The sequence below is a fragment of the Paramisgurnus dabryanus genome, chromosome 24 (genome assembly GCF_030506205.2).
Source record: "Paramisgurnus dabryanus chromosome 24, PD_genome_1.1, whole genome shotgun sequence".
NCBI classification, from domain to species: domain Eukaryota; kingdom Metazoa; phylum Chordata; class Actinopteri; order Cypriniformes; family Cobitidae; genus Paramisgurnus; species Paramisgurnus dabryanus.
This window is the reverse complement of record NC_133360.1, coordinates 8,464,667-8,490,369: the sequence shown is the minus strand read 5'-3', so window position 1 is coordinate 8,490,369 and position 25,703 is coordinate 8,464,667. Positions and strand designations below refer to the sequence as shown.

The following is a 25,703-nucleotide window of genomic DNA, read 5'->3' as shown; positions in this document are numbered from 1 at the left end:
GCGCTTCACATGACTGGAGGAAGACGAAAAGTGCATATTTTTTCTTTTTCTTGCCAAAAATGACAATCATTTGCTAGATAAGACCCTTATGCCTCGTTTGGGACCGTTTAGAGTCCTTTGAAACTGGAATTTGAAACTGCATTAAAACTGTTAAGTGTTGGGGTCCATTGAAGTCCATTAAAATGAGAAAAATCCTGGAATGTTTTCCTCAAAAAACATAATTTCTTTTACATTCATCAACATTTTGGATGACATGGTGGTGAGTAAATTATCTGGATTTTTTTTAAGAAAATGGACTAATCCTTTAACCTATATTTTCCAGGAAGGTCCCATTGAGATTAAAGAAATCTCTTCTTCCAGGGAGTCCTGGCCAAGATGGCCTTATTTTAAAGTTCACATAAATTATACACGAAACAAATTCTAAACAAGCAAGACTAAAAAAAAACATTAATTGTAAATATAAATTAATTAAAACAGCAACATACTTCACTCATTTTACATCGCAATATATTTTTAAACACATTTAAAGAAGGAATTATTATTTTATTATTATTTTTAGGAATTATACTTATAGTCGTTCACGCTGGACTTCGTTTACCGTATTTTTTGGTCTATAAGCCGCGTTTTTTTTTTCATAACTTGGCTGCTGCTGCGTCTTATAGCCAGGTGCGCCTTGTAAGTCAGTATGAATTAATTTTGATATTTATGAGGCAAGAGACAACATTACCGTCTACAGCCGCGAGAATTTTCTAAATAAACGCACATATAGTCCGCTGCGACTTATATATGTTATTTCGTCTTAATGACGCATTTTTGAATGATGCGGCTTATACTCTAGTGCAGCTTATAGTCCGGAAAGTACCGTAGTCGTTTGCGGCACATCTGTGGTCCTCACGTTGGTGTTTTGTAAACATCTAATGCATATTATTTTCGTTGTTTTTCCGAAACCGAAAACTCCCATAATGCATCAGTTTGACTGTTTAGATCAATTCCAGGGCTATTTAACTATTTACAACACAATTCGGACATCTGTAAAAATTGCTTCTGCTTTAATTTCCGAATTAAATGCAAAATTGGCGTTTTACGGATGCAGTGCTTTTGAGCCGTCCACCCTGGACTCTCGGCCACGAAGGTGGCGCAGCGCACCACTTTAGACCGTGATGAGGGTTCAGATACGCAGCGGGAGATGTTTTTAGCCACTGTCTGGCTTTCTTTCCACAAGCCCGCTCGTTAAGAGACAGCACAGCAGTGGAGCTTTCATTCGGCTTCTCACAAATTCAGCTGACATTTCAGAAGATCCATACGAGACCTTTCAGAGAAAGAGAGGGTGAGAGAAAGGGAGGAAGAAAGGGTAACGCAAAACAAGAAGGGATGGTGTGAAACAGAGAAGAGGTAGAAAAGCGAACGAGCAAATTAGAGGTGTGGAAATTCATTAGCGGCCCCTGCGAAGCTCAAAGCAAGACGAACGCAATTATCAAAACTCGTCTGCAGCCTCGCACATCCAAACAAATCTCTCGGTCCTGACGGCGTCAAACTTCGCCTTTACGAACCGAGTCCCCCGTCACGTTTTGACAATCGCCTCCCCACGGGGACGCAGTGAGACAACAGCCACAAGACAGATAATGCATTTGAAGATGGAAGGGTGCGAGGGAGGATTTTAAACATAGTTCGTGATTTTTTTCGCTGCGTCCCGTTGCGCCATATGGCAGGGATGTGAATCTGTTGGTTTGAGGGAAGGAAATCAGTCAAACGCAAAACAGACAGCATCTGTTCTTTTCCCAGCATGCTCGGCCTTAGCGAGATATTAACAGCGGCGCGCTGATACCTTTGCTGCTGGGAATTATGGGTATGGCCCTCTCTGTACTTGAACCCGTCACACGAAGGCCCTAATTAACGAAAATACATCCGTGTCTTGAGAATCGATCAATTGAATCATCGCCGCACATGTGACCGTTCTGTCATTTACGACCCCATAAATGTAACTCACCCTCCCTCTTTCTTTCTGTCTCTATGCTAGTTTCCACCCCACCTTCCTCTTTACCGGACCACCCCTCCTCTTCTGCCTTTGACAGCGAACGTGGGCCGGCTGCACTCGGTGTCCCAGATAGCGAATCCACCACCAGCACTACACAGCCTCCAGAATCGAGCCAACGGACCAATCAGGATGGGGCGGAAATGCAAGGACATACAGCTTATGAAACGCAAGAACAGGAGGACGAGCTCACTCCAGGAACACACATCAATGGCGATCCAGGTTGGATCACAAACACTTATTAGTGTTCACTTCATTAACTTGCTACCTTACAGGAACAGTACACTACAATATTTTGTTACAAACCTATACATTACTTGATTTAGTTGAATACAAAAGGAGAAAATGTGTGATCCTGTCTGTGAAATTCAGGTTAAAGTTTCATAATGTAATGATGAGAGAGATGTGGAGCACCAAAGTTTGAGTTCAAGGTCATTCACAGACTGATACAATGCATAGCCTGAATGCATGGAAAGTCAATTTAACCCCTTCAGACCCTGCGTCCACCGGAATGGACATCCAATAAAATGATGATCAACCAATCAAAATAAGGCACAGTGATTATACACCTGAAAAATCAGGTCTGAAGGGTTTAAATAAAAACATGCGTTAAATTCTGTGTAAAATTCGATACGACACACCACTGCAAAAAATGACTTTCTTAGTATTTTTGTCTTGTTTTCAGTAAAAATGTCAAACAATTCTTAAAGGAGTAGTCCACTTTATAGATGGGGCCCATTGACTTTCCATAGTATTTTTTTCCTACTATAAAAAGTCAATGGACCCCATTTCTAAAGTGGACTACTCCTTTAAATTAAGATGCTTTTTCTTGATGAGCAAAATGACCTAAGAAAATAAATCTAGTTTTTAGACAAAAAATTAAAAATGTAAGTAAATTTTTGCTTAAAAGAAGCAAAAAAATTGCCAAAGGAATAAGAAAAAATTTCTTAAAATAAGTGTTTATGAAAAAAGTAAACTTATTTCAAGAATTAGTTTTAAGCACTCATTTACTTAAAGTTTATTTTTTTTTGTCTAAAAACTACATTTATTTTCTTAGGTCATTTTTCTTATCAAAAAATTTAATTTTAGAATTTTTAGAGATTTTTACTGAAAACAAGACAAAATTACTAAGTAAGAAAGTCATTTTGCAGTGTGTTAACCAAACAGACGAATTTGAATGATAAAAACTGCCAGGTAAATAAAATAATGGATTGTTTAAAATTTTGGAGTGTCCATGCCCACTTTTGGGAAAATTGCTGTATCTTTCAACACTGCAGAAAAATGGCTTTGTTACAGTGCAAAAAATGATTTTCAAGAAAAAAATTCTTAGTATTTTTATCCTGTTTTTGGTAAAAATATCTAAAAATTCTTACATAAAGATGCTTTTTCTTGATAAGCAAAATGACCCAAGAAAATAAGTCTAGTTTTTAGACCAAAAATATCAAATTTAAGTGATTTTGTGCATAAAACAAGCAAAAAAAATCTGCCAATGGGGTAAGCAATAAAAACTTGAAAATTTTTATTAAACCCTAAATTCAAGAAAAATTCAAGAAAATTTTGCTTACCCCAATGGCAGATTTTTTTTGCTTGTTTTATGCACAAAATCACTTAAATTTGATATTTTTGGTCTAAACACCGGACTTATTTTTGTGGGTCGTTTTGCTTATCAATAATCTTAATATAAGAATTTTTAGATATTTCTACTGAAAACAAGACAAAAATACTAAGTAAGAAAGTAATTTTTTGCTGTGCATATTTTTTATATAATACATACCTATCTTTTTTCAATGTGTGCACTTTTAATCTTTGTACAGCACCTCATGAATGTGTTAGCATTTAGCCTAGCCCCATTCATTCCTATGGATCCAAACAAGGATGAATTTAGAAGCCACCAAAAACTTCCATGTTTTCCCTATTTAAAGACTGTTACATGAGGAGTTACACGAGTAAGTATGGTGGCACAAAATAAAACTTTTGTTTGTAGCCATAGGAATGGGGCTAGGCTAAATGCTAACACATTCAAGAAGCGCTGTACAAAGATTAAAAGTGCACGCATTGAGAAAAGATAGGTATTTATTAATTCATCTAAGTTGAGGTAAAAACACAGTAAAATATTAAAAAACTTTGTTGTTTCTTCCTTTAAGGGCGAGGCCTTGCTTTATGGCTCCATTGCGTTATCGAGTCATGATTTTAGGCCCGCCCACAAAAAATCCTGAACTCAGAAATGGAGAAAAAGTGTCTAATGGTCTAAATTCGGTACTGCACAGTTCACAGTTTTTGTAATGTGTTTCAGCAATACATTTATAATATTAACATATATGTAAATTCAGTGACTATAATAGTTTCGTTAAAGGCGGGGTGCATGATTTATGAGAAACGCTTTGGAAAAGGGAGTCAGGCTGAGTACCAAAATACACTTGTAGCCAATCAGCAGTAAGGGGCATGTCTCCTAACCGACATCATTGCCTGGATTGCGTATGTGTGGGGCGGGTCTATCAAAAGAAGGTCCAGATTCTTTTGGGGTAGGGGTGTGTTTGTTTACAGGTAGGTGATTTCAAATGTCAAAATTAGCTTTCAGAGATCGTGCACCCCGCCTTTAACGGTAAGAAAATATATTTAAGGATAATTCCAGTTCAATTTTATAAACCATACTGCCCAAATTTCTTTCTCACGCTTCCACGTAAATCAAACTTGGCAGTCAGTCATTATGAAATAGGCACACCATCTCTTAACGAATTTGGTCACCGTACATGTTCCTCATCTAGAAATGACAGGGATCTCCCGTCACGTTTTACAGAAGAAAGAAAATCAGCTTTGAAACGGCATGAGGGCAAGTAAATAATGAACCGTTCTTTTAAGATTAGCCTTACGTGACAAAATAAGCACGTACGAACGATTCCACTGTGCAGCTAATAGCGCATATGAGTGAAATGCAGATAATAGCGGGCGCGATTCGTAGAAACGTCGCAATTTGTCAAAAAAGTGCAATTTTCAGACACACTCTGCATACTGCTGGGTTTCTCTTAAGTTTTACCTTTATGACACGACACACACACATTTCCCACTTCTCGCCAGCGTACAGTACACATAATGGCTCTAATAACACAACGTGATTGGTCGACCAGCTACGGCTCGGCTATTTTAGACCACTGTAAGGTGCTGGTAAGTAAGCCTCATGGGGTTTCTGTACAGAAAACCTGACCCAAATTAATGCAGAACAGCTGTGTGGGACGAAATCCGCATGGTAAATTTTAAGAACAGTGGGATCGTTTCAGGTCATTTCGTACCTGAATTTCAGCCTTCGTTAGCGCTGTTAGAGGGATTTTGTGCTCTGTACCACCTGACCTTTATCATCCGCTGGTGCAGACTGTAATGATCATATCCTTTTCTCTTGTTCTTACTTTTCCCTGTCACTTCATCTCGACATTATTTTTCTCTCCCATAGCTAATGATGATCCCGGTTATAAGCAGCCGGACGACTCCGTTCCGGTGTACGACAGTCTAAAGTTCTGCGCCAGCAAAAATACAGACAGGATCTACATCTACGACAAGGTACGAAATGCAATAAAACTCAAATCACTTGGACTTTTTGTCTTCCTCTCATAGAGATGCATGCTACTGTACAGTGAATTTACATACAGTACACACTCTGGGCGTTTTCTTGCTGCTTTCTGATTGTTTTGCAATGCATTGTGGGATTGCATTGCGTTATTGCATTATGGAACAATTTTGGAGACGATGCTAATAATTTTCCTTTTTTTGACAAAACTTATTTTCTAGTTCAGGTACTGTAGATGTTGTTAGTTAACTTAATGTATAATTAGTCTGGTGTATGCCCATAGGCTTTGTTTAAATAAAACAAAGGCCAGAGTGCAACAAAAGAAAATGTGTTTTAACATTTATACACAAAACTGATTTTATACATAAACTTCCCCCACAATAGTCTATCAGTCGTACATTTACTTTCAGTATGTTCATATCCTGAAGCACAGCACGCTGGGCGTTTTCATGCTGGGTTTTGATTGTTTTGCAGTGCATTGTGGGATTGCATTGCATTATTGCATTAAGGAACCATTTTGGAGAAGATGACAATAATTCTCCTTTTTTTGTTTTTCTGACAAAACTTATTTTCTAGTTCAGCTACTGTAGATGTTATTTGTTAATGTGGTTGATTTGTTCATTTATAATTGGTGTATGTACTGCAAAAAATGACTTTATTAGTTAGTATGTTATCTTGTTTTTGGTACAAATATCTAAAAAATTTGTATTTTCTTGATAAGCAAAATTACCTAAGAAAATAAGTCTAGTTTTTAGACAAAATATATAAAATTTAAATTAATTTGTGCTTAAAACAAGCAAAAAACGGGGGTAAGCTCATTTTTCTTGAATTAAGTGTTTAAGAAAAAAGATTTTTTGCTCACACCATTAACTTATTTTTTTAGATCATTTTGTTCATCAAGAAAATGCATCCTGATTTAAGAATATTTAAATATTTATAATTAAAACAAGACAAAAATACAAAGTAAAAAAATCTTTTTTTGCAGTGTAGGCTTTGTTTTAAAGTCACACTGCAAAAAATTATGTTTAAGAAAAATTTCAGTAAAAATATCTAAAAATTCTTAAAGTAAGGTGTTTTTTCTTGATGAGCAAAACGACCCAAGAAAATAAGTCTTGTTTTTAGACCAAAAAAATATAAAATTTAAGTGATTTTGTGCATAAAACAAGCAAACAAATCTGCCAATGGGGTAAGCAAATTTTTCTTGAATTTTTTCTTGAATTTAGTGTTTAAGAAAAATATTTAAGATTTTTTTTGCTTACCCCATTGGCAATTATTTTTTATTTTTTTGCTTGTTTTATGCACAAAATTACCGAGCCCCTAAGGTGACATTGGAGTAAAAAAATCTAAAGTTTAGTTTCATGTGCTCACGCGAAACCTTCATGTGCAGAATTTTTTCTTTAAGTTTAGTTTTGCGTGCTCGCGTGAAACACTCGAGCGCACACGTGAAACTTTCGCTTTCATGTGCGCGCGAGATAGTTTCAGGTGAGCACGCGATAGTTTCATGTGCTCGCGCGATAGCTTCACATGAGCACGCGAAACGAAACTTTAAAAGAAATTCTGCACATGAAAGTTTCGTGTGAGCACATGAAACTAAACTTTATTTAATTTTTGCTCCATGTCCCCTTAGGGGCTCCGTACAAAATCACTTAAATTTGATATTTTTGTTCTAAAAACTAGACTTATTTTCTTGGGTCGTTTTGCTCATCAAAAAAAGCATCTTTATTTAAGCCAAAAAATTAATTTCTTACTTAGTATTTTTGTCTTGTTTTCAGTAGAAATATCTAAAAATTCTTAAATTTAGATGCATTTCTTGATGATCAAAATGACCTAGGAAATTAAGTCTAGTTTTAGACAAAAAAATTCAAATTTAAGCGAATTTGTGCTTAAAACAAGCAAAAAATCTGCCAATGGAATAATTTTTTTTACATAAGTTTGCTTTTATCATAAACACTTAATTCAAGAAAAATTTTCTTATTTCATTGGCAGATTTTTTTGCTTTTTTTAAGACAAATTCGCTTAAGTTTTATATTTTTTGTCTAAAAACTAGACTTATTTTCCTGGGTCATTTTGCTCATCAAGAAAATACATCTTGATTAAAATTTTTTTAGATATTTTTACTAAAAACATGACAAAAATACTAAGTAAAAAAGCCATTTTTTGCAGCGTTGAATTAAAAACTTTTATTTTTGGGGGGAATATTGTGGTATTTTTTACAAATGGCTTATCTATAAGCTTTATTATTTTTAAAAACGAATGTGCCCTCATAAACTTTAATCAAAAGCACAAATATCATCCCCTCCTCGAAACGATCTATCTTTACTTCCGGTCACGAGGAATGCCAGGAGGGCAAGGCCCGGGAAAAGATTGCAGCGATTAGCAAATAGCAATGATCCAAATTCAAGTCCCATCCTACTTTTTTCTCATTTCAGAAGTCATTTCACTCAGATATACGTCACGACAGATAAAATAAGACAGTTGCTTCTTCCGTTTTATTGTGACTTTAAAGGGGACATATTATGGAAATCAGACTTTTTCCATGTTTAAGTGCTATAGTTGGGTCCCCAGTGCTTCTATCAACCTAGAAAATGTGAAAAAGATCAACCCAGTAACTTAGTTTTGGTAAACCATTCTCTCCAAGCATGTACAAAAATAGCTCATTGAAATCTGGCTCCCCTTATGATGTCAGAAGGGGATAATACTGCCCCTTAATCTGCACTATCCAACCACAGCACTGCCATTTAGTGCAGAGATCAGCTCATTTGCATTTAAAAGGACACACCCCAAAAACTGCAAATTTTTGCTCACACTTACAAAGTAGCAATTTTAACATGTTATAATAAATTATCTATATGATTTTTTTAAGCTAAAACTTCACATACGTACTCTGGGGACACAAACGATTTATTTTACATCTTAAAAAAGTCTTGTGAAATGTCCCCTTTAAAAAAACAGAGGCAAGATTGCAAGCCTTTCTGAGACATTTCATTTGTAAATTTGTCCTTTTTTAATCCCAAACCCTAAGAAAACCTGTTAACGCTAAAAAACAAAAACGGCTGTCGCATTAACCAAACCAGCCGAACTCTGACAACAGACTCGCGTCCCTTAAATCTCCATTAAATCTCGATCTAGAGGCCTAAATGCATGATTTTCATCTAAAGGGTGAAGAAAGAGTCAAAATCAAACAGGCCTTGTTTGTATAAAGACAGAATTCTTGCAGTTGGGTGCAACTGAATTAAGTGGAAGCAGATATAGGCAGAGGGCCTCTAATAGACTTTGATTGAGAAATATTATCCGGGTTAGTTTTTTAATAAGAGCTCTTCCTGAGGCTATTTCAGCTCAGCGGTGATGAATGACAGAGTTTAAGAGAGACAGAGGAAGATATGGAACGCAGACCTGCCGTGGGCTGGAAATGTAATATTTTCTGAAGGCCCGAGTCGCTCCCTGCAGATGGGCGTTAGGGACGCCTGTCGAGCTGTTTGTACCAGAAGCAGACCGGTACTTGGCTATTAGCGGTATGTTAACAAACTAGCAGCCCTGTATCGAACGTCTTTGTGGTGACCTTGTGAGACACCTTTAGATGTTCAGTAGCTTTCAGGTTTGGCAACACTGCAGGCTGTTTTCATCACCTGCCAAATTGCGCAAATTGACATTGCGAATTAAACATACAGCCACTGGAAACTTGTCAATTATATATCGCCAAAAAGTTTGGTGCGTTCACACAAGACGCGGAAGAGGACGCAAGCGCGAGTGATTTACATGCTGTTACATGAATAGGCATTCTCCAGCGCGTTAAGCGCGAATGGCGCGAAATGCACAAATTGAGCGTTGACGCGTAATCCGTAACTTTGGCGGATTTTCGCGCCACCTTAACCAATCAGGAGCTTGCTCTAGCAGTGATGTGATTACAGGAAGTGAGGGAGGCAGAAAAACAATACAACAATGGAGGACAATCATCATCGCTATATGAGACATCTTCGTACTTGTACAGGAATTAAAAGGATCTTGTTTGGAAGCAAGTGAGTGAGGTCGAACAATCTGGTACGTTTACTCAATTTGAGCTATATAAACCCCTCCCTTTACGTGAATTTAGGCGCGAATGACTAGAATTTCACGTGCGACTTTCACGCGCAAATGAACCGATTAAACTCTATGGGCCCTATTTTAACGATCTGAAACGCAAGTACGAAGCACAATGCGCAAGTGAGTTTGTGGGCGGATCTTGGGCGCTGTTGCTATTTTCCCGACGGGAGAAATAACTCTTGTGCCAGGCGCAAATCAATAAGGGGTTGGTCTGAAGTAGGTTCATTATTCATAGGTGTGGTTTGGGCGTAACGTCAAATAAACCAATCAGAACGCTAGCCAACATTCCCTTAAAATGCAAGGGCGCAAGTTCCATGGCGGGTTGCTATTATTATGACCGATTTACCAGGCGCACGCCAGGAGCGGTTCACAGCCGAGGAGACCGACGTTCTTGTAAGAGCAGTCAAAGACATAGAAGTTGTTTTGTATGGGGATGGGAGAAACCCGCCCAAATCAGCGTAGGTTAAACAGGCGTGAGAGGAAATAGCCACAATTATCTCATCAGCTGGCATCCCCATCGTTGCGCAAAGCGCTACAATGATGTCAGGAGACGGGGGAATCCCAAGCTTGCCAGCATAAATCGGGCACGCCGTGTAACGGGAGGTGGATCTGCCTCTAGACAGATCTGCGTCCACCCTCACCGCTGAAAGGGTTTGGGGGCTTTGAAATCGGACCCAAGAAACGCAAGCAAGGTCCAACCCCAAAGTACACTTACAAATCAAGTTCAAATACATTAAGGTTTTTTATGAAAACATTTTAATTATTATTTACATAAAATAAACGTAATACAGCCACACAACAAACTTATGAAAATATTTTTATCGTTATTTGCATGAGAATTTTTTAACGCCGCCACACAATAAATAAAAACTATCACCACATTACAACATTATAGTTAAGCATGCACCTTTAAAATAGCATAATGAACCACGCGCAACGCGCCACTGACTTTAGACTTGTTTTTTTTTGGTCAGTGGCGCAATTGTTTTTTGAAACTGCAAAATAGCATCAGGTATGGTTTGCGCCGCAACACGCCTCCTTTTTTGCGCTGAACCGCCCAGGGAGCGCAAGTTCATTCCCTAGTTTGCCGACGTGCGTCTGTGTAGGGAAAAACCCGCTCTGCGCCGGTGCAAAATACGAATGATACATGCGTCACTGACAAAGTCAATTGCGCTGGGTGCAAGATAGGGCCCTAAGTGTTCAAGCGTCCACCTACACACGAACTGCGAGTTTTTGCCGCCTCTTCTGTGTCTGGTGTGAATGCACCGTTACTGTGCATTCACACCAGACGCAGAAGAGACGGCTTACTGCGCCGTAGGATGCCTATTCGCGTCTTTGCATTGACTTAACATGTAAATCATTTGCGCTTGCTGCCTTTTCCGCGTCCGGTGTGAACGCATCATTACGCTCACATGTATTTTGCAAAACTGCAAAGGAAACCCATTTTTAGGTCACCTGATGTACGCAAGTCACATAATTATTTGAAGATAACGTTGGATGTACTAAAACGTCCCAGAAACACCTCAATACGTGTCTGCTCCTAAGTATAAGAGGCTTTCCTTGCCAATATTGTTTGAAAAACACTCCTACATCCTACAATTACCTCTAAGAAAAAACTATATGTTGCCAATCCCAAATGTTTGGATAATACTGTTACGTCTCCTTCGGTTAAAAATAAAGGCTTGTGCGGTGGATGTGATATTAGCAAAGATATCAACATCTGTAGACGTGACGTGTGGAATGACTTATTGCGCAAGAAAAAATATGTTTTAGTCCCATATCGTCAATTGGTGAAATTGCCATCATTTCGCAAGTTTTTATCGACATTAGTAAATATCACAAAATATCAAGTTTTGTGCAAATCTATAATGGAAACGCAGCTAAAGACTAGTTTATTTTAGACTATACCGACTTTATTATTAAATATGTTACTTTCGCATAAATAACTACCAGACAACAATGCAAAAAATTATTTTCAAGAAAAAATTTCTTAGTATTTTTGTCTTGTTTTCAGTAAAAATAAAGATGCTTTTTCTTTATGAGCAAAACGGCCCAAGAAAATAAGTATAGTTTTAGACCAAAATTATTAAATTTAAGTGATTTTGTGCATAAAACAAGCAAAAAAAAATCTGCCAATGGGGTAAGCAAAAAATCTTAAAGATTTTTTTAAACACTAAATTCAAGAATATTTGCTTACCCCATTGGCAGATTTTTTTGCTCGTTTTGTGCACAAAATCACTTAAATTTGATATTTTTGGTTTAAAAACTAGACTTATTTTCTTGGGTCGTTTTGCTCATCAAGAAAAAGCATCTTAATTTAAGATTTTTTAGATATTTTTACTGAAAACAAGACAAAAATACTAAGAATTGTTTTCTTGAAAATATCTTTTTGCAGTGAAAATATTTATAATTGTATATAATAATAATAATAATAATAGAGGTGTCTTTTTTTGGCAATTAACACTAAAATTAGATTTATTTTAAATATTATTATTCGGTGTATTTGCACATTACCTAGTTTTGCATTTGTACATCTCATTTGCATAATGTGACATAAGGGAATCTGTTTGTCTAGTAAAAAACAAACTTTTCCGTCTACCTCTAGTTAGTTGGGTAGTGGATGTCATCTGTGGCTCCATACACATGTCTGTACCCTAAGACAATTCTCACCCTGCTGTTCGAGATCTTGACAGAAAGAGGTGATGCCATCTGTGTGCGGTGTCATTTCAGGTGTGTTTGTGTATGTTTGCAGGATGGATGCCCGCTCCACTGTAACTTTATTCCTTTGGATATCAGGCTACAGAACTGGGAAGAACTGCCACCAGAATTCAGCCGCATGGAGAACAGGAGACAGGTGTGTGTGGGTGCTTGGGCGTGTGTGTCAGACAGTGGTTTTTAATAAAGTTTCATCAGATATTTTAAAATACTGAAGCACACGTGTTTGTTTTTGTGTGTGGGTGCGTGCGCATGTGTTTGTATATGCATGTTTGTATGTAAGCATGAATACATGCATGTAATTGTTTATGTGTGCATGCACGTGTTTGTTTGTGTACGTGAGTGCATGTTTATGTGTATGCATGCTTGTTTGTGTGTGTGTATGTATGCATGCATGCCTGTGTGTGCATTTCTGTTTGCGTGCAAGTGTATTCATATTTGTGTGTGTTCGAGGCAGGTTGTGCGTTTTGTGCGGGAGTGGAGCTCTCTCACTGCGATGAGGCAGAGGATGGTGAGGAAGACTGGAAGAGTCTTTCACAGCCCCATTCTTCTGCTGGAGGAGATCACACAATCACAGAGACGCCACAGCAGCACCTCCAGGCAAGAAAACACACACACACAATCACGGCCGGAGAGGGGGATAGATCAACATCTGATTGGCTCAGATATGGGTGTCAATCACATTACCACACCAATTTTTGTCTTTCACTCAGAATTTACATTAAACAATCCTAATTATGTATGTTTTAATATTTGTTATGAATTTCTCTTAATGTTTTTGTTTGTCTTTTTTCTGTATTTTAATGTATTTAATTAAATATTTTATATATATATATATATATATATATATATATATATATATATTTAGTTTACTTTATTGGTAACAGATAATTCATTAGCCAACTTGAACTAACAATATATTTTTATGATATTTCTTTATCTTACTTAACTGTTAATTTTTCATGTTAAATTCATTGTGCTTTAACTAATGTTATTACACGGCTCATTGGAATGCTTGATTCTGATTGGCCATTCGCGACTCAAAACTAATAGGGTCATTAAAAAATTTTTTGACAGGTACAGTTTAATATTACACAAAAATTGTATATCTTTTTTAAAATAACAAATATGATATTTTACAAAAAATTATATTTACAAATAACTAAACCAAATAGCATGTTTGTGACATTTGAATGTCTTGTTGTCGAAAATAAACAGGTTTTTTTTTCGCAGAAGGTCTGCATTTGTCCAAAATGAGCTAATAAAATATTTCAAATGAATATTTAATGTTCCTTACCTTACTTATGCAGTAAATAGCCATGTAATAACTGGTATACAATGTTTTATTTTAAATATGTATTAGTAAATATTAAAGTTTACATGTACTATTGATAAAGGCCTTATGGGCCATACACACCAAACGCTTTTTTCAAGTCAATGAAAAGAAGCGAATAGACCATAGACTGTAAAGAAATATGGACGTAGTGTCCGTGACATCACCCATTAGTTTGTGAAGATCGTTTTTGAAGCTTAAAGTAGGCGTTGCCTGCTGTCGCCATCTTGGCCGCGCGTCACGGCGAATCACTCGCAGATTACCAAAAATGGGTAAAGAGGCGGGACATGGGTAAAGCTGAGGTGAGCAGTGGCTGTTCACCCGTCACTCAAGTGTCCACGCCCTTAATTATGCAGAATTCTAAGGCTTAATATAATTTAAACGGATGAGTTAACAAAAAAATTCACCTCCCTCACAGTTGTCATGAAGGGCAAAATTAGCTAAACAGACCAGAAACAATTATTGTACCAGGCTGTAAACATATATTTTCTACTGTAAAGGTGGGCCTTTTAACATGGAGGTCTATTGGCTTCATCAGAGAGATCTGAAGATTGCCCCTCGGAATAAACGCAAACTCACGCCGGGGATGCAAATTGGACGGCGCGTTTGCCGCGAAGATGCATTTGAGGCGAACGCACTGCCCAATTCGCTTTATTTGCATTGCCCGTGCGAGTTTGCGTCTATTTGCGTCTTTTGCAAATATTCAACTCAAGCGAAAAATTTGCATGACACAGTTAAATCCCACGAGTAATCAAAAGCTAGGAACGCGATGCTACGCGTTTGGTGTGTACGTAGCATTAGAAGAAACGAGGAGCTCAAATGCATAAACCGCTAAACGCCTTCAAAAATGAGATAATGATATTAATCGATTGCTCTCGACATGTATTATATGTTCATCAAATACTTTCACTTCAAATTCGCTTAAACCAGGCCATTCAGAAATACAACTTAAAAGTGAACGTAAAAGAAAAACAAATGTGGCAGTTACATGGATCACAGCACCCCCACTGTGTGGTTCAGTTTCTTCATTTTTACATTACAACATTTGTGATGTTTCTAGTTGCATCTTCAGAGATTTTGCAACTATTTAGAGTACTATGTCTTGTCCAAATAAGTGGATTGTTTAGAAGTTGAGGTTTAGCTAAAAAAGCTTGCATGCACTTAAAGGGTTTTGCAGCGAAAGACGGTCAAATCTTTTAAATACATGACTTAAAGGGATAGTTCACCCAAAAATTAAAATCCTGTCATCATTTACTCACTCTCATGTTGTTGCAAACATGTATACTTTTTTAGTTTTTTATGAACTCGAAAGAAAATATTTTGAGAAATGTTTGTAACCAAACTGCGTCCATGAAAACTCGCTCGAATTTGGACGGCGCGAAGACGCATTTGAGGCTAATAGCGCGTGTTTTCGCGGCAAACGCACCGCCCTATTCACTTAATTTGCGTGAATTTGCGTCTATTAGCGTTTTTTGTGTCTATTCGCATCTTTTGAAAATATTCAACTCAAGCGAAAAAGTCACATGACACAAAGTTAAATCCCGCAAGTAATCTAAAGCGAGGAATGCAATGCTACTCGTTTGGTGTCTACGTAGCATTAGAAGAAACGAGGAGCTCAAATGCAAAGCCCCTAAACGCCTTACAAAATGAGATTTAGAGATTATTTCGAATGCTCACGACATGTTTTATATGTTCATCAAATACTTTCTCTTCAAATCCAAATAACCCCCACCTCAGGCCATTCAAAAATACAACCCGAATGTGAACAAAAAAGAAAAACGAATCTGTCAGCGCCCCCTAATTTGTGGTTCAGTTTCTTCATTTTTACATTACAACTTTCACATTTGCAATGTTTCTAGTTGAATCTTAGAGATTTTGCAACTATGTACAGTACTATGTCTTGTCCAAAGAAGTGGATTTTTTTAGAAGTTAAGGTTTTTGCTCAAAAAGCTTGCATGCACTTAGAGGGTTTTGCAGCGAAAGACAGTCAAATCATTTAAATACATGACTTAAAGGGATAGTTCACCCAAAAATTAAAATTCTGTCATCATTTACTCACTCTCATGTTGTTGCAAACATGTATACTTTTTAAATTTTTTATGAACTCGAAAGAAAATTTTTTGAGAAATGCTTGTAACCAACCTGCGTCCATGCAAACTTGCTCGAATTTGGACGGCGCGAAAGACGCATTTGAGGCTAATAGCACGTGTTTTCACGGCAAACGCACTGCCCAATTCACTTAATTTGCGTGAGTTTGCGTCTATTAGCGTTTTTTGCGTCTATTCGCATCTTTTGAAAATATTAAACTTAAGCGAAAAATTTGCATGACACAAAGTTAAATCCCGCAAGTAATCTAAAGCGATAAACACAATGCTACGCGTATGGTGTGTACGTACCATTAGAAGAAATGAGGAGCTCAAATGCAAAAGCCTCTAAACGCCTTACAAAATGAGATTTAGAGATTAATCGAATGCTCACGACATGTTTTATATGTTCATCAAATACTTTCTCTTCAAATCCAAATAACCCCCACCTCAGGCCATTCAAAAATACAACCCGAATGTGAACAAAAAAGAAAAACGAATCTGTCAGCGCCCCCTAATTTGTGGTTCAGTTTCTTCAGTTTTACATTACAACTTTCACATTTGCAATGTTTCTAGTTGCATCTTAGAGATTTTGCAACTCTGTACAGTACTATGTCTTGTCCAAAGAAGTGGATTTTTTTTAGAAGTTAAGGTTTTTGCTCAAAAAGCTTGCATGCACTTAGAGGGTTTTGCAGCGAAAGACGGTCAAATCTTTTAAATACATGACTTAAAGGGATAGTTCACCCAAAAATTAAAATCCTGTCATCATTTACTCACTCTCATGTTGTTGCAAACATGTATACTTTTTTAGTTTTTTATGAACTCGAAAGAAAATAATTTGAGAAATGTTTGTAACCAACCTGCGTCCATGCAAACTCGCTCGAATTTGGACGGCGCGAAAGACGCATTTGAGGCTAATAGCACGTGTTTTCACGGCAAACGCACTGCCCAATTCACTTAATTTGCGTGAGTTTGCGTCTATTAGCGTTTTTTGCGTCTATTCGCATCTTTTGAAAATATTAAACTTAAGCGAAAAATTTGCATGACACAAAGTTAAATCCCGCAATTAATCTAAAGCGATAAACACAATGCTACGCGTATGGTGTGTACGTACCATTAGAAGAAATGAGGAGCTCAAATGCAAAAGCCTCTAAACGCCTTACAAAATGAGATTTAGAGATTAATCGAATGCTCACGACATGTTTTATATGTTCATCAAATACTTTCTCTTCAAATCCAAATAACCCCCACCTCAGGCCATTCAAAAATACAATCCGAATGTGAACAAAAAAGAAAAACGAATCTGGCAGCGCCCCCTAATTTGTGGTTCAGTTTCTTTATTTTTACATTACAACTTTGCAATTTGCAATGTTTTTAGTTGCATCTTAGAGATTTTGCAACTATGTACAGTACTATGTCTTGTCCAAAGAAGTGGATTTTTTTTAGAAGTTAAGGTTTTTGCTCAAAAAGCTTGCATGCACTTAGAGGGTTTTGCAGCGAAAGACAGTCAAATCTTTGAAATACATGACTTTAAGGGATAGTTCACTCAAAAAAACTCACTCTCATGTTGTTAAAAACTTGTATACATTTCTTTCTTCATCTGAACATGAAGGAAAATATTTTGAGAAATGTTTGTAACCAAACCCATCATTAATACAGGTTTGTAACAACATGAGGGCGAGTAAATGATGACCGAATTTTCATTTTTGGGTGAATTATCCCTTTAAGTGAAATTTGTGAAGAAAAAGAGATTTAATTATTGACTAATAAGCTCTTCATTAACATTAAAGTGAAATTACTGAACGTAAACACAAGAGCCTGATAAAAATATGCTCATCTACAAGAAAACATGTCAGAGGGTTTCGCATCTGAACTCTTCGTTGTTAATTCACTAATATGATATCATTGTAAAGTGTTTCCATGTTACATTGTTTCTTTTAAAAAAGATTTGCCTGACATAAAACCTGGCTAAATCATATAAAATTATTGGTTTGGGGGATTTTAATGATTTTTTAATTAATTTTGAATGTTTAGTTTTTAATGTTTTTAATTAAACATTTTCAATTTAATTCAGTATTTTCTTATGCATCACGCAGAGTCTTAGTTTAATATTCTGTTACACAAAGATCAGCACTGCTGTGTCGTACGGTATTAGATACTGTACTGTGCTTATTATTATAATAATCCAATGTCCTAACTCACAATTCACACTGGTACTTCTTTCTTAGGTATCTTTCCAAACAAGATGTAGCTCAGACCTCCATCGCTGTGGCCCAAAAAGAGGGCGGGGCTATCCGTATCCTCATCAAGGACAGTGTCGCACCTAAAAGAAAAACCAAACCAGCTGACCAGACCGACAGGTTCGAGGACATATTCGTGCACACACAACACACATACAGCGTGAAAAAGTATGGGTGCCATATGTTAATAACTACTTCCTGTTAAACACAATCGAGAGATGTGTAGGTGGGACCTTTGGACTTGAACACTGAGATCTCAGCAGTGTGGGCGACCAGAAAAAAATGCTTGAATTGTCTCACGCTCACAATTCTAGATACCGGCGAGGGATTGGTGGATATTTCAAGCTTTGAAACCTTTAAAAAGCGAAAGCAACTCTTCCCCGAGTGTTATCTCAACAGCCTTTTATCACAAAAAGCACCGTGAAGAGATTCTTTCCCATATGAGGTTTGATGAAGTGGCCACGCGTACAAATAAACAGCAATCTGAATATTATCTCAATAACGACACTCTTGCATAATAAAGACACTTGTCCTCATTTACGTGTCAATTGATGAAGTCATCCGCTCGCGTGCACACACCGTACCGTACATTTTTTGATCTCACACTTATAAAGAAAGATCTTTCTTGAACAAAACCTCTCTGACTTCTCATCTCGCCGAACTACGACGTGCTGCTACCGCAGGTGTATCCAATCCAAAAATGAAAATGAATATATATATGTATTTCACTTTGCTTTTAAATCATCAAATTACTTTCCCCGCAGTCAGGGCGGGCACTGCCGCCGACAGATATACGTTTATTCCTTCGGTCTTAGAGGAAACTGGCAGGATTTATTTCCAAAGTGCATTTCCGCATGTAATTATTTGTGGTAGCTAACGGTTAACCTCGTAAACCTAGGATCTGTGTGTGCTTGTGTGTGTGTGTGTAGTGCGTGCTGAAGAATGCTTAGTGCAGAGGATAAGGGCTTAATCCGCGCGCACACACATATGCGAGCGCTGCGGCGTCTCCATGGAAACCGCAGGAGGAAAAATTGCGACGTACTGAGCGCTGTCTGGGGCTGGATATTTTTAGGAGATGGAGAGAAAGAAATGGAGAAAAGAGGAAGCGAGAGAGTTATGGTTGAGAATTGATCGAGTACAGGATTTTTGAAATCTATCAAGAAATATAAAGAGAAACTAAGGGGGGATTTTGTGGGGTACGCATTGTACTCTTGCCTGTTTGGACAAGTTAGGCATTTTTATACGGACATACATTTAATCACTTATAAATAATAAACACCAGATTGACTAGTCGGCACAGAAAGGTTCCCAAAATTCAAATTTGTGCTCTGGCTAAAGTCTTGTAATCTTATGATAAGATTTGGAGCAACATAGTTTGATTTCAGTCATTAATTTTTTCAATTTATTCAGTCAATGTTAAAGATATCAAAATTATATTTTCTTCACATTATGTGTCGAAAAACACAAACATTTTATTTGGAACGAGCAAGCGCCGCACAGCTTCTTCAAAAACGTGACAATACAGTTTGTAACATTTGTGTGTGCGTGTTTGTGTCGGCAGCGAAGCCGAGAGCTCGGCGTGTGACCGGGCAAACTCTGAATCCGGTTACCTGCAGGCCTTGGACTCGGCAGGGACGCCCCTGTGTCTGTCCTGCCAGAAGCCCAGCGGAAATCACTCCGGCTGGGCAGGAGGCTTCTGCAGTCCCGCCTGCATGGAGGACTTCCAGCTGCGCTCCAATCAGGGCTTCATGCGCGCCCGAGTGCTGGAGACCGAGCAGGGTGTGTGTCAGCACTGCGGACTAAACGCCCACCAGCTCTACCTGCAGGTCCGGGACGCCCCGCGGACGCACCGCAAGGAGATCTTGGATAATACCTGGTTGGCACAACTTCCTTTGAAGCAGGTGAGAGCAGGATAAGCTACAAGGGCAGAATGAGATGTGCTTCGGTGTTGTTTTATAAATGTGGTTAGGGGTTTGTTAAAGTCTCCCTGTAGTCACTTAAAACTCATCGTAAAAGCATATGCAAAAGTTTTTACTGTGACAGTCATGCTTTTAAACTGCTTAAATGCAATTCCCTCATTTAGTATACACAGATCTATGCATATGCAAATAAGGCTTATCCTTGATTTTCACCACAGGCGGACTTAAAGGGGACCTTTCGCAAGACTTTTTTAAGATGTAAAATAAATCTTTGGTGTCCCCAGAGTATGTATGTGAAGTTTTAGCTCAAAATACCCCATAGATAATTTATTATAACATGTTAAAGAGCACCTATTGTCCGATTCAAATTTTTACATTTCCTTTGGTGTGTAAATGTGTATTAGTACATGTTAACGATATGCAAAAAGTCATACCCCAAAGTAAACGATGACGTGAGTTATCGCCTCCAACGTAAATCTTTTTTCTTGGACTACAACGAACACACGGATTGTAGGAAACAGTTTACTTCCTGTGATTGGTGATGTAGTAAAGACCGACATTATCATAATTACTCCCGCTTTGGACTCACAGCCTGTAAGTTTCTTTCAAACATGGTAAGGAGCGTTACATTTCCGGCAGAGGTATTCGGGCCAATCACAATAATAGACTGTAAAAAAAGATGGACGACGCCCGTTCGCTCTCTTCCATTGGTGAAAAGTGAAGCCGTCAGTGTCCCATTACGGCGCTGACATCTTGGGTCATCCTGCGCAGTAGTGAGCAGGAAGTAAAACTGCGAAAGCAAGGCCCCGCCCTTGCAGAATTCGCATATCACAGCTGTTAAACATGGTAAGGTTAAAATCTCTTAGTCTCTGTGTCTATTGGTTTACTAACCTAACATTTAGTGTCCAGAAACTAACACTTAGTGTAATTCCATGGGTAACTTTATTTCAACTGCGTATTTCACTCATAAAATAACAGGCCTATCAGAAGAGAGGCTCATGAATATTACTATTAAATGCCAAAACGACCTGTTTTTAGCAGAGCTCCTGAAAGAGGAGCTGTAAAAAATATAAAGAGATTGTTTTTGGTACTTAAACAGCAAATATATATTCTTAAGGACATCATAACCTAAAATAAAACTCTAGAAAGCCTAAAAATATGTGACCTTTAAAATTGCCACTTTGTAGAAGCTACAAAAATGTGCCGTTTTGTGTGTGTCCTTTTAAATGTAAATGAGTTGACCTCTGCATTAAATGGCAGTGTCGTGGTGGGATAGTGCAGATTAAGGGGCTGTATTATCCCCTTCTGACATCACAAGGGGAGCCAAATTTCAATTACCTATTTTTTCACATGCTTGCAGAGAATGTTTTACCAAAACTAAGTTACTCGGTTGTTATTTTTCGCATTTTTAAGGTTGATAGAAGCACTGGGGACCCAATTATAGCACTCATGGGAAAAGTCAGATTTGCATGATATGTCCCCTTTAAAATCGTATAACCTTAAAGTAAATCAAAGTAATGGTAATAGTTTCTTTAAATGGATGTTTACCAAAAAATAAAAACTTTTACTATTTATTCACCCTTATGTCATTCAGAACCGGTATATGACTCATCTGCGAATCACAAAAAAAAATGTTTCTTGGGTTTTGTGTCCATACAATAAGTCAATGTAGGCCATTGTTGTTTGGTTACCAACCATACCAACTCAAAAGATCTTAAATCACCTAATTTCTGAATTTAACCATCTATGTCATTATGTAGATTTACACGTGCCCTAAAATTGACCCCAAAAAGAAATTCCTACTGATTGGCCTTAATACCGTCTTTAAAAGAAGTTCGCCGAATTAGCATTAGCTGAAGACTAATTTTAGTCTGAACAGTCGGCCGGAGGTTTTCCAATAGTGCATTAGTCGTTTCCAAAAGCGCATTAGTCGAATTATCTAACATTAGCGTGTAGGTTTTATTGAGAAAATATTGCTTACAGATAAAGATAAATAAAGACGGCCTCTTTAGTTTGCAAAAGCAATAACTGCTCGCGGCCTTGGGCGTCTGCTCTCTGACTTTCTCTATAGAGTTATCAGTACCATTCACCGTCACACACACAAAAATGTGCCCTCATTGTGTCCAACACCAACAAATATACACACACAAACACTAGCAGTCCTCTCCTGAGAATCCAGCATTAACAGAACGCCTGCTCTGTCAAATTGGCATTGATTTTTCCCACAGCGCATTGCTACGAGGTACCGGTTTGATTTTTGTTTGGCTTTTCTGTTAGAGCGCCGAGCGTCTACGCTAGGATCGATAACACGCTTTAAGCTCAAAGTGGCCCCAACACACAAACAAGCTCACTGTCATACGACTGATTGTTATAGAGAAATGTGCGTTTATTTTTTTGTGCTGCGCACGTTTTCTTTCGCGTACGTGGTGACTTATCGACTTCCGAGGTTAGTGCTCGAGGTTACGTCCGACTCGACCCTCGGGGCTCCTAAGAGGTTTAGGATAATCGTTGGCTCAACTCTGTTGAGAAGTAAGGAGCCCATTGATTCCTAGCGCCGCGGTTTCCCTGGAGACCGTTAGTCTAAAAACAACCACGGACAGAAATGCCAACGCTTTGGCTGTGGTTTCCTTTCATTCCGAACGCCTCTTCCAATTCCAGTTCCCGCTTATTTCCACTAAAGCTTTTAATCCCCCGAAACACCTGGAGTCCTTTACCATGGTGGTCTGTCGAAGCCTGCGGAGAAGTTCGGAATTACATATCCCAGAATTCCCGATGGGTTGTGCAATATAAGATCGGCGAAGTAGCTATTCAACAACAAAAGGAAAATATAACAAGCTTTATGTTATAAATAATACGTATATATATATATATATATATATAATATTTTTTTGTGTATTGCAGCTTAATGAAATGATCCAGAATCCAGCGGAAGGCCAGTTTTGGCAGGTTGATCACATTAACCCAGTTTACAGAGGAGGAGGGCAGTGCACACTGGAGAATCTTCAAACGCTCTGCACCGTCTGTCATCGCATGGTACCATATTTCATCCGCATCCTAATATACGACATACTGCTATTGCCAACATACTGCTTGGTTGAGTCTTTAAATATCTGTGCCATTTAACTAGATGGGTTATTATTCAGGTAGCATGAATTAACCTTGTCATCTAGACAGTAGTTGACCTGAAATATAAATTTGACCATAAAAGACACATTTGTTGTGCTGAGAATGCATCGCTTAGTTGCATTAAAAATTGCTGTAGCTTGCATGGTTTGAGAGTTACATAAAGTACAATTGACGGTAGGGGAGAGCGGGGCACAACCTAAAAATATTTGAGTTTGATTAATTATATTTTTAAACAAGCAACACACACATCTCTGCTACAAATGAACATTTGAAGTTTGTTTTTAGTACTTACCAATCTTGGACAATTACACCAAACGTGACAGAAGTGCAAACGTTACAACTTACCCCATAGGTGGGGTTAATTGTAACAGGCAGGGGGTTAGTTGTAACACTTGCTAAAAATGAAGTTTGCAGGCAAATATTTCAATACTATTTTATCTTTATACTTAAAGTGGATATTGTTTATATATCTGTCTATAATAGACATGTATCCACACTGTATTCATTTTTTTAACAATAGTTCAATTATAAATAGATACAAATGTCTAAATATGTTAGAAAAAGCAGCACAATTATGACAAAACATATTTTTATACATGACCCAGTCTGTAATAACCATACTACAGTTTCAAAATCAAAAATTCTGAGATAATGAAAATCAAAGTCTGATTTTAGCCATTCATTTCATTACGATTTTAATCTTTATGTGACCTTATTTAATCAATATTAAAGATATGAACAAAAATAAAAATTTTTTATAAATAAATGATTTTTGATAAGACAGGCACATTTATTTTGTTGGCAGCCAGCAATCATTCGTGTGTAGCCTATTTAAAACAACGGCAAAATTTGCATTAACGTTAGCAGTTTTCATATCGTAAGTGCTGAGGGGATTGTTGTAACACAGCGTTACAATTAACCCAGCTGGGTCAAAATATTTTCAAGCCCACCAAAAAAGTTGCTAAGAGCTGCAGACATATTTCAAAACGATGTTATGTTTTAGTTAACAAGACACTGATTAATATGACATAACATTGGATTTGGTATCTTACACACCCAACTTAGAAACCGAATAAAAAACATATAATGAAAAAAATTACATGCCACCAAAACACTCGTTCATCAATAACTCTCTGGAAAAACATTATACATTTTCAATAATTTGCGGGAGATCGTCTTTTGGCAGCGTGAAAAAAATACCAGAAAAACTAAACGCTCTAGTCTGTGTTACAACTAACCCCATATTAGATTTTTGCCCCGCACACCCCTACATAATTATAATATTATTAAACCACAAGCTTATTATATTTATATTATGAAATATAATAATTAAAATTTTCACTATTAAGTGGTGAATTTGTAAATGTTTTTTTTTTTTTTTTGCAGAGGACGGCGCAGCAGGCCAAAGACAGAGGTCAGATGAAACGAGACCAGGCTGCCACCAAACTGGCGTCTGACATCACACGATTTTTCGTGAAGAAATAAGACGTTCTGTATTTTATTCACCTTGTGTCAATATCAAAAAAATCATAGTTTAGAAATAAAATGGTTGCCTTGGAAATGACCTGATTGCACGGAACGTCACAGACGCTACATACGTCACAGACGCTATATGGTGTTTAACGATCATTATTGATGAACCTCAGGCAGTTGTTTTCTTTAATGATGTCTTGGGCTAGAATTTTGCACTTTTACATATAATGATGTGCACAAAACGTAAATACTTTTATATTATAAGCATAAAACTGTTCAACAGAGTAGTTAGCCCACTTGTGGTGCTCACGTGAGTGACCCAGGCTTGAATCTGGCTTGTTCTCCGAGTACGCATTTGCAGAACACTTAAGCCTGCAAATACAAATGTTTTGTAATCCGAAGAGAGTTGCAGGTCTGTGCTCGGCGAAAAAAGCTTTGCAGTAAAATGTTCCACTGTGGCTCGTAGACCCGCAAAGGCTGTTGGGTATTTTTGGGTCAGTGAAAGAGAGCAAAGCGCAGGCTGAAACGTTCATATTTACACTTTGAAATAGTTCGGCACTATTGTATGTGCAAACAAATATCATAGAAGAGAGGTTTTAAATGTATTTGATTCACTATTTTCTTGCAACCCTGGAAAGTTTGTTGAATTTGAAACCTGACTGACTAAATAAAAGCAATAAATGTTTTTTTTTCTTTCATGTCTCTCTCTGTCTCTCCCTCCCTCCCTCTCTCACCTTTTGCCTGAATAACAGATCTGCAAAGTTCATGAGGTGAATCCTGGGGCAAAAAACAATGGGTGTATAAAGAAACTAGTATATAGGCATTCCATACATATATATATTATATTTATTTATTTAAAATTATATTATATATAATTATACATTTTGTATATTTTTATTTATATAAATATACTGTATAGATATGTATAATTTATTTATTTATTTATACAGTAGCTCTAAATGATATAAAATGAAGTGTCCGTATGTGTGTACATACTACTTGTTATTCACAGTTCACATATTGTTGTGCTGCGGCAAAACTTGTGTTATTTTAATCTACCTCTCCAGTAAACTAACTAAGGAGGGGGGCATTTCTCTCGTCACCACGGCAACAGACCGGAGCAATGCATATTACCAGGGAGA

At 37.4% G+C, this 25,703-nt stretch overlaps 1 protein-coding gene across 1 annotated transcript in view; it reads left to right on the top strand.

Moving 5' to 3' along the window:
* zranb3 (zinc finger, RAN-binding domain containing 3) overlaps positions 1–25,246 on the top strand; it is an 81,732-nt gene extending 56,486 nt beyond the window's left edge. Inside the window, exons 14-21 of the mRNA XM_065244577.1 lie at positions 2,018–2,254; positions 5,478–5,584; positions 12,424–12,525; positions 12,844–12,986; positions 18,032–18,163; positions 19,605–19,944; positions 22,864–22,995; positions 24,475–25,246. Of these exons, the coding sequence (XP_065100649.1) occupies positions 2,018–2,254; positions 5,478–5,584; positions 12,424–12,525; positions 12,844–12,986; positions 18,032–18,163; positions 19,605–19,944; positions 22,864–22,995; positions 24,475–24,573 (1,292 nt within the window). The 3' untranslated portion in view covers positions 24,574–25,246. The remainder of the gene's footprint in view (positions 1–2,017; positions 2,255–5,477; positions 5,585–12,423; positions 12,526–12,843; positions 12,987–18,031; positions 18,164–19,604; positions 19,945–22,863; positions 22,996–24,474) is intronic.
* The last annotated feature ends 457 nt before the right edge of the window (positions 25,247–25,703 follow it).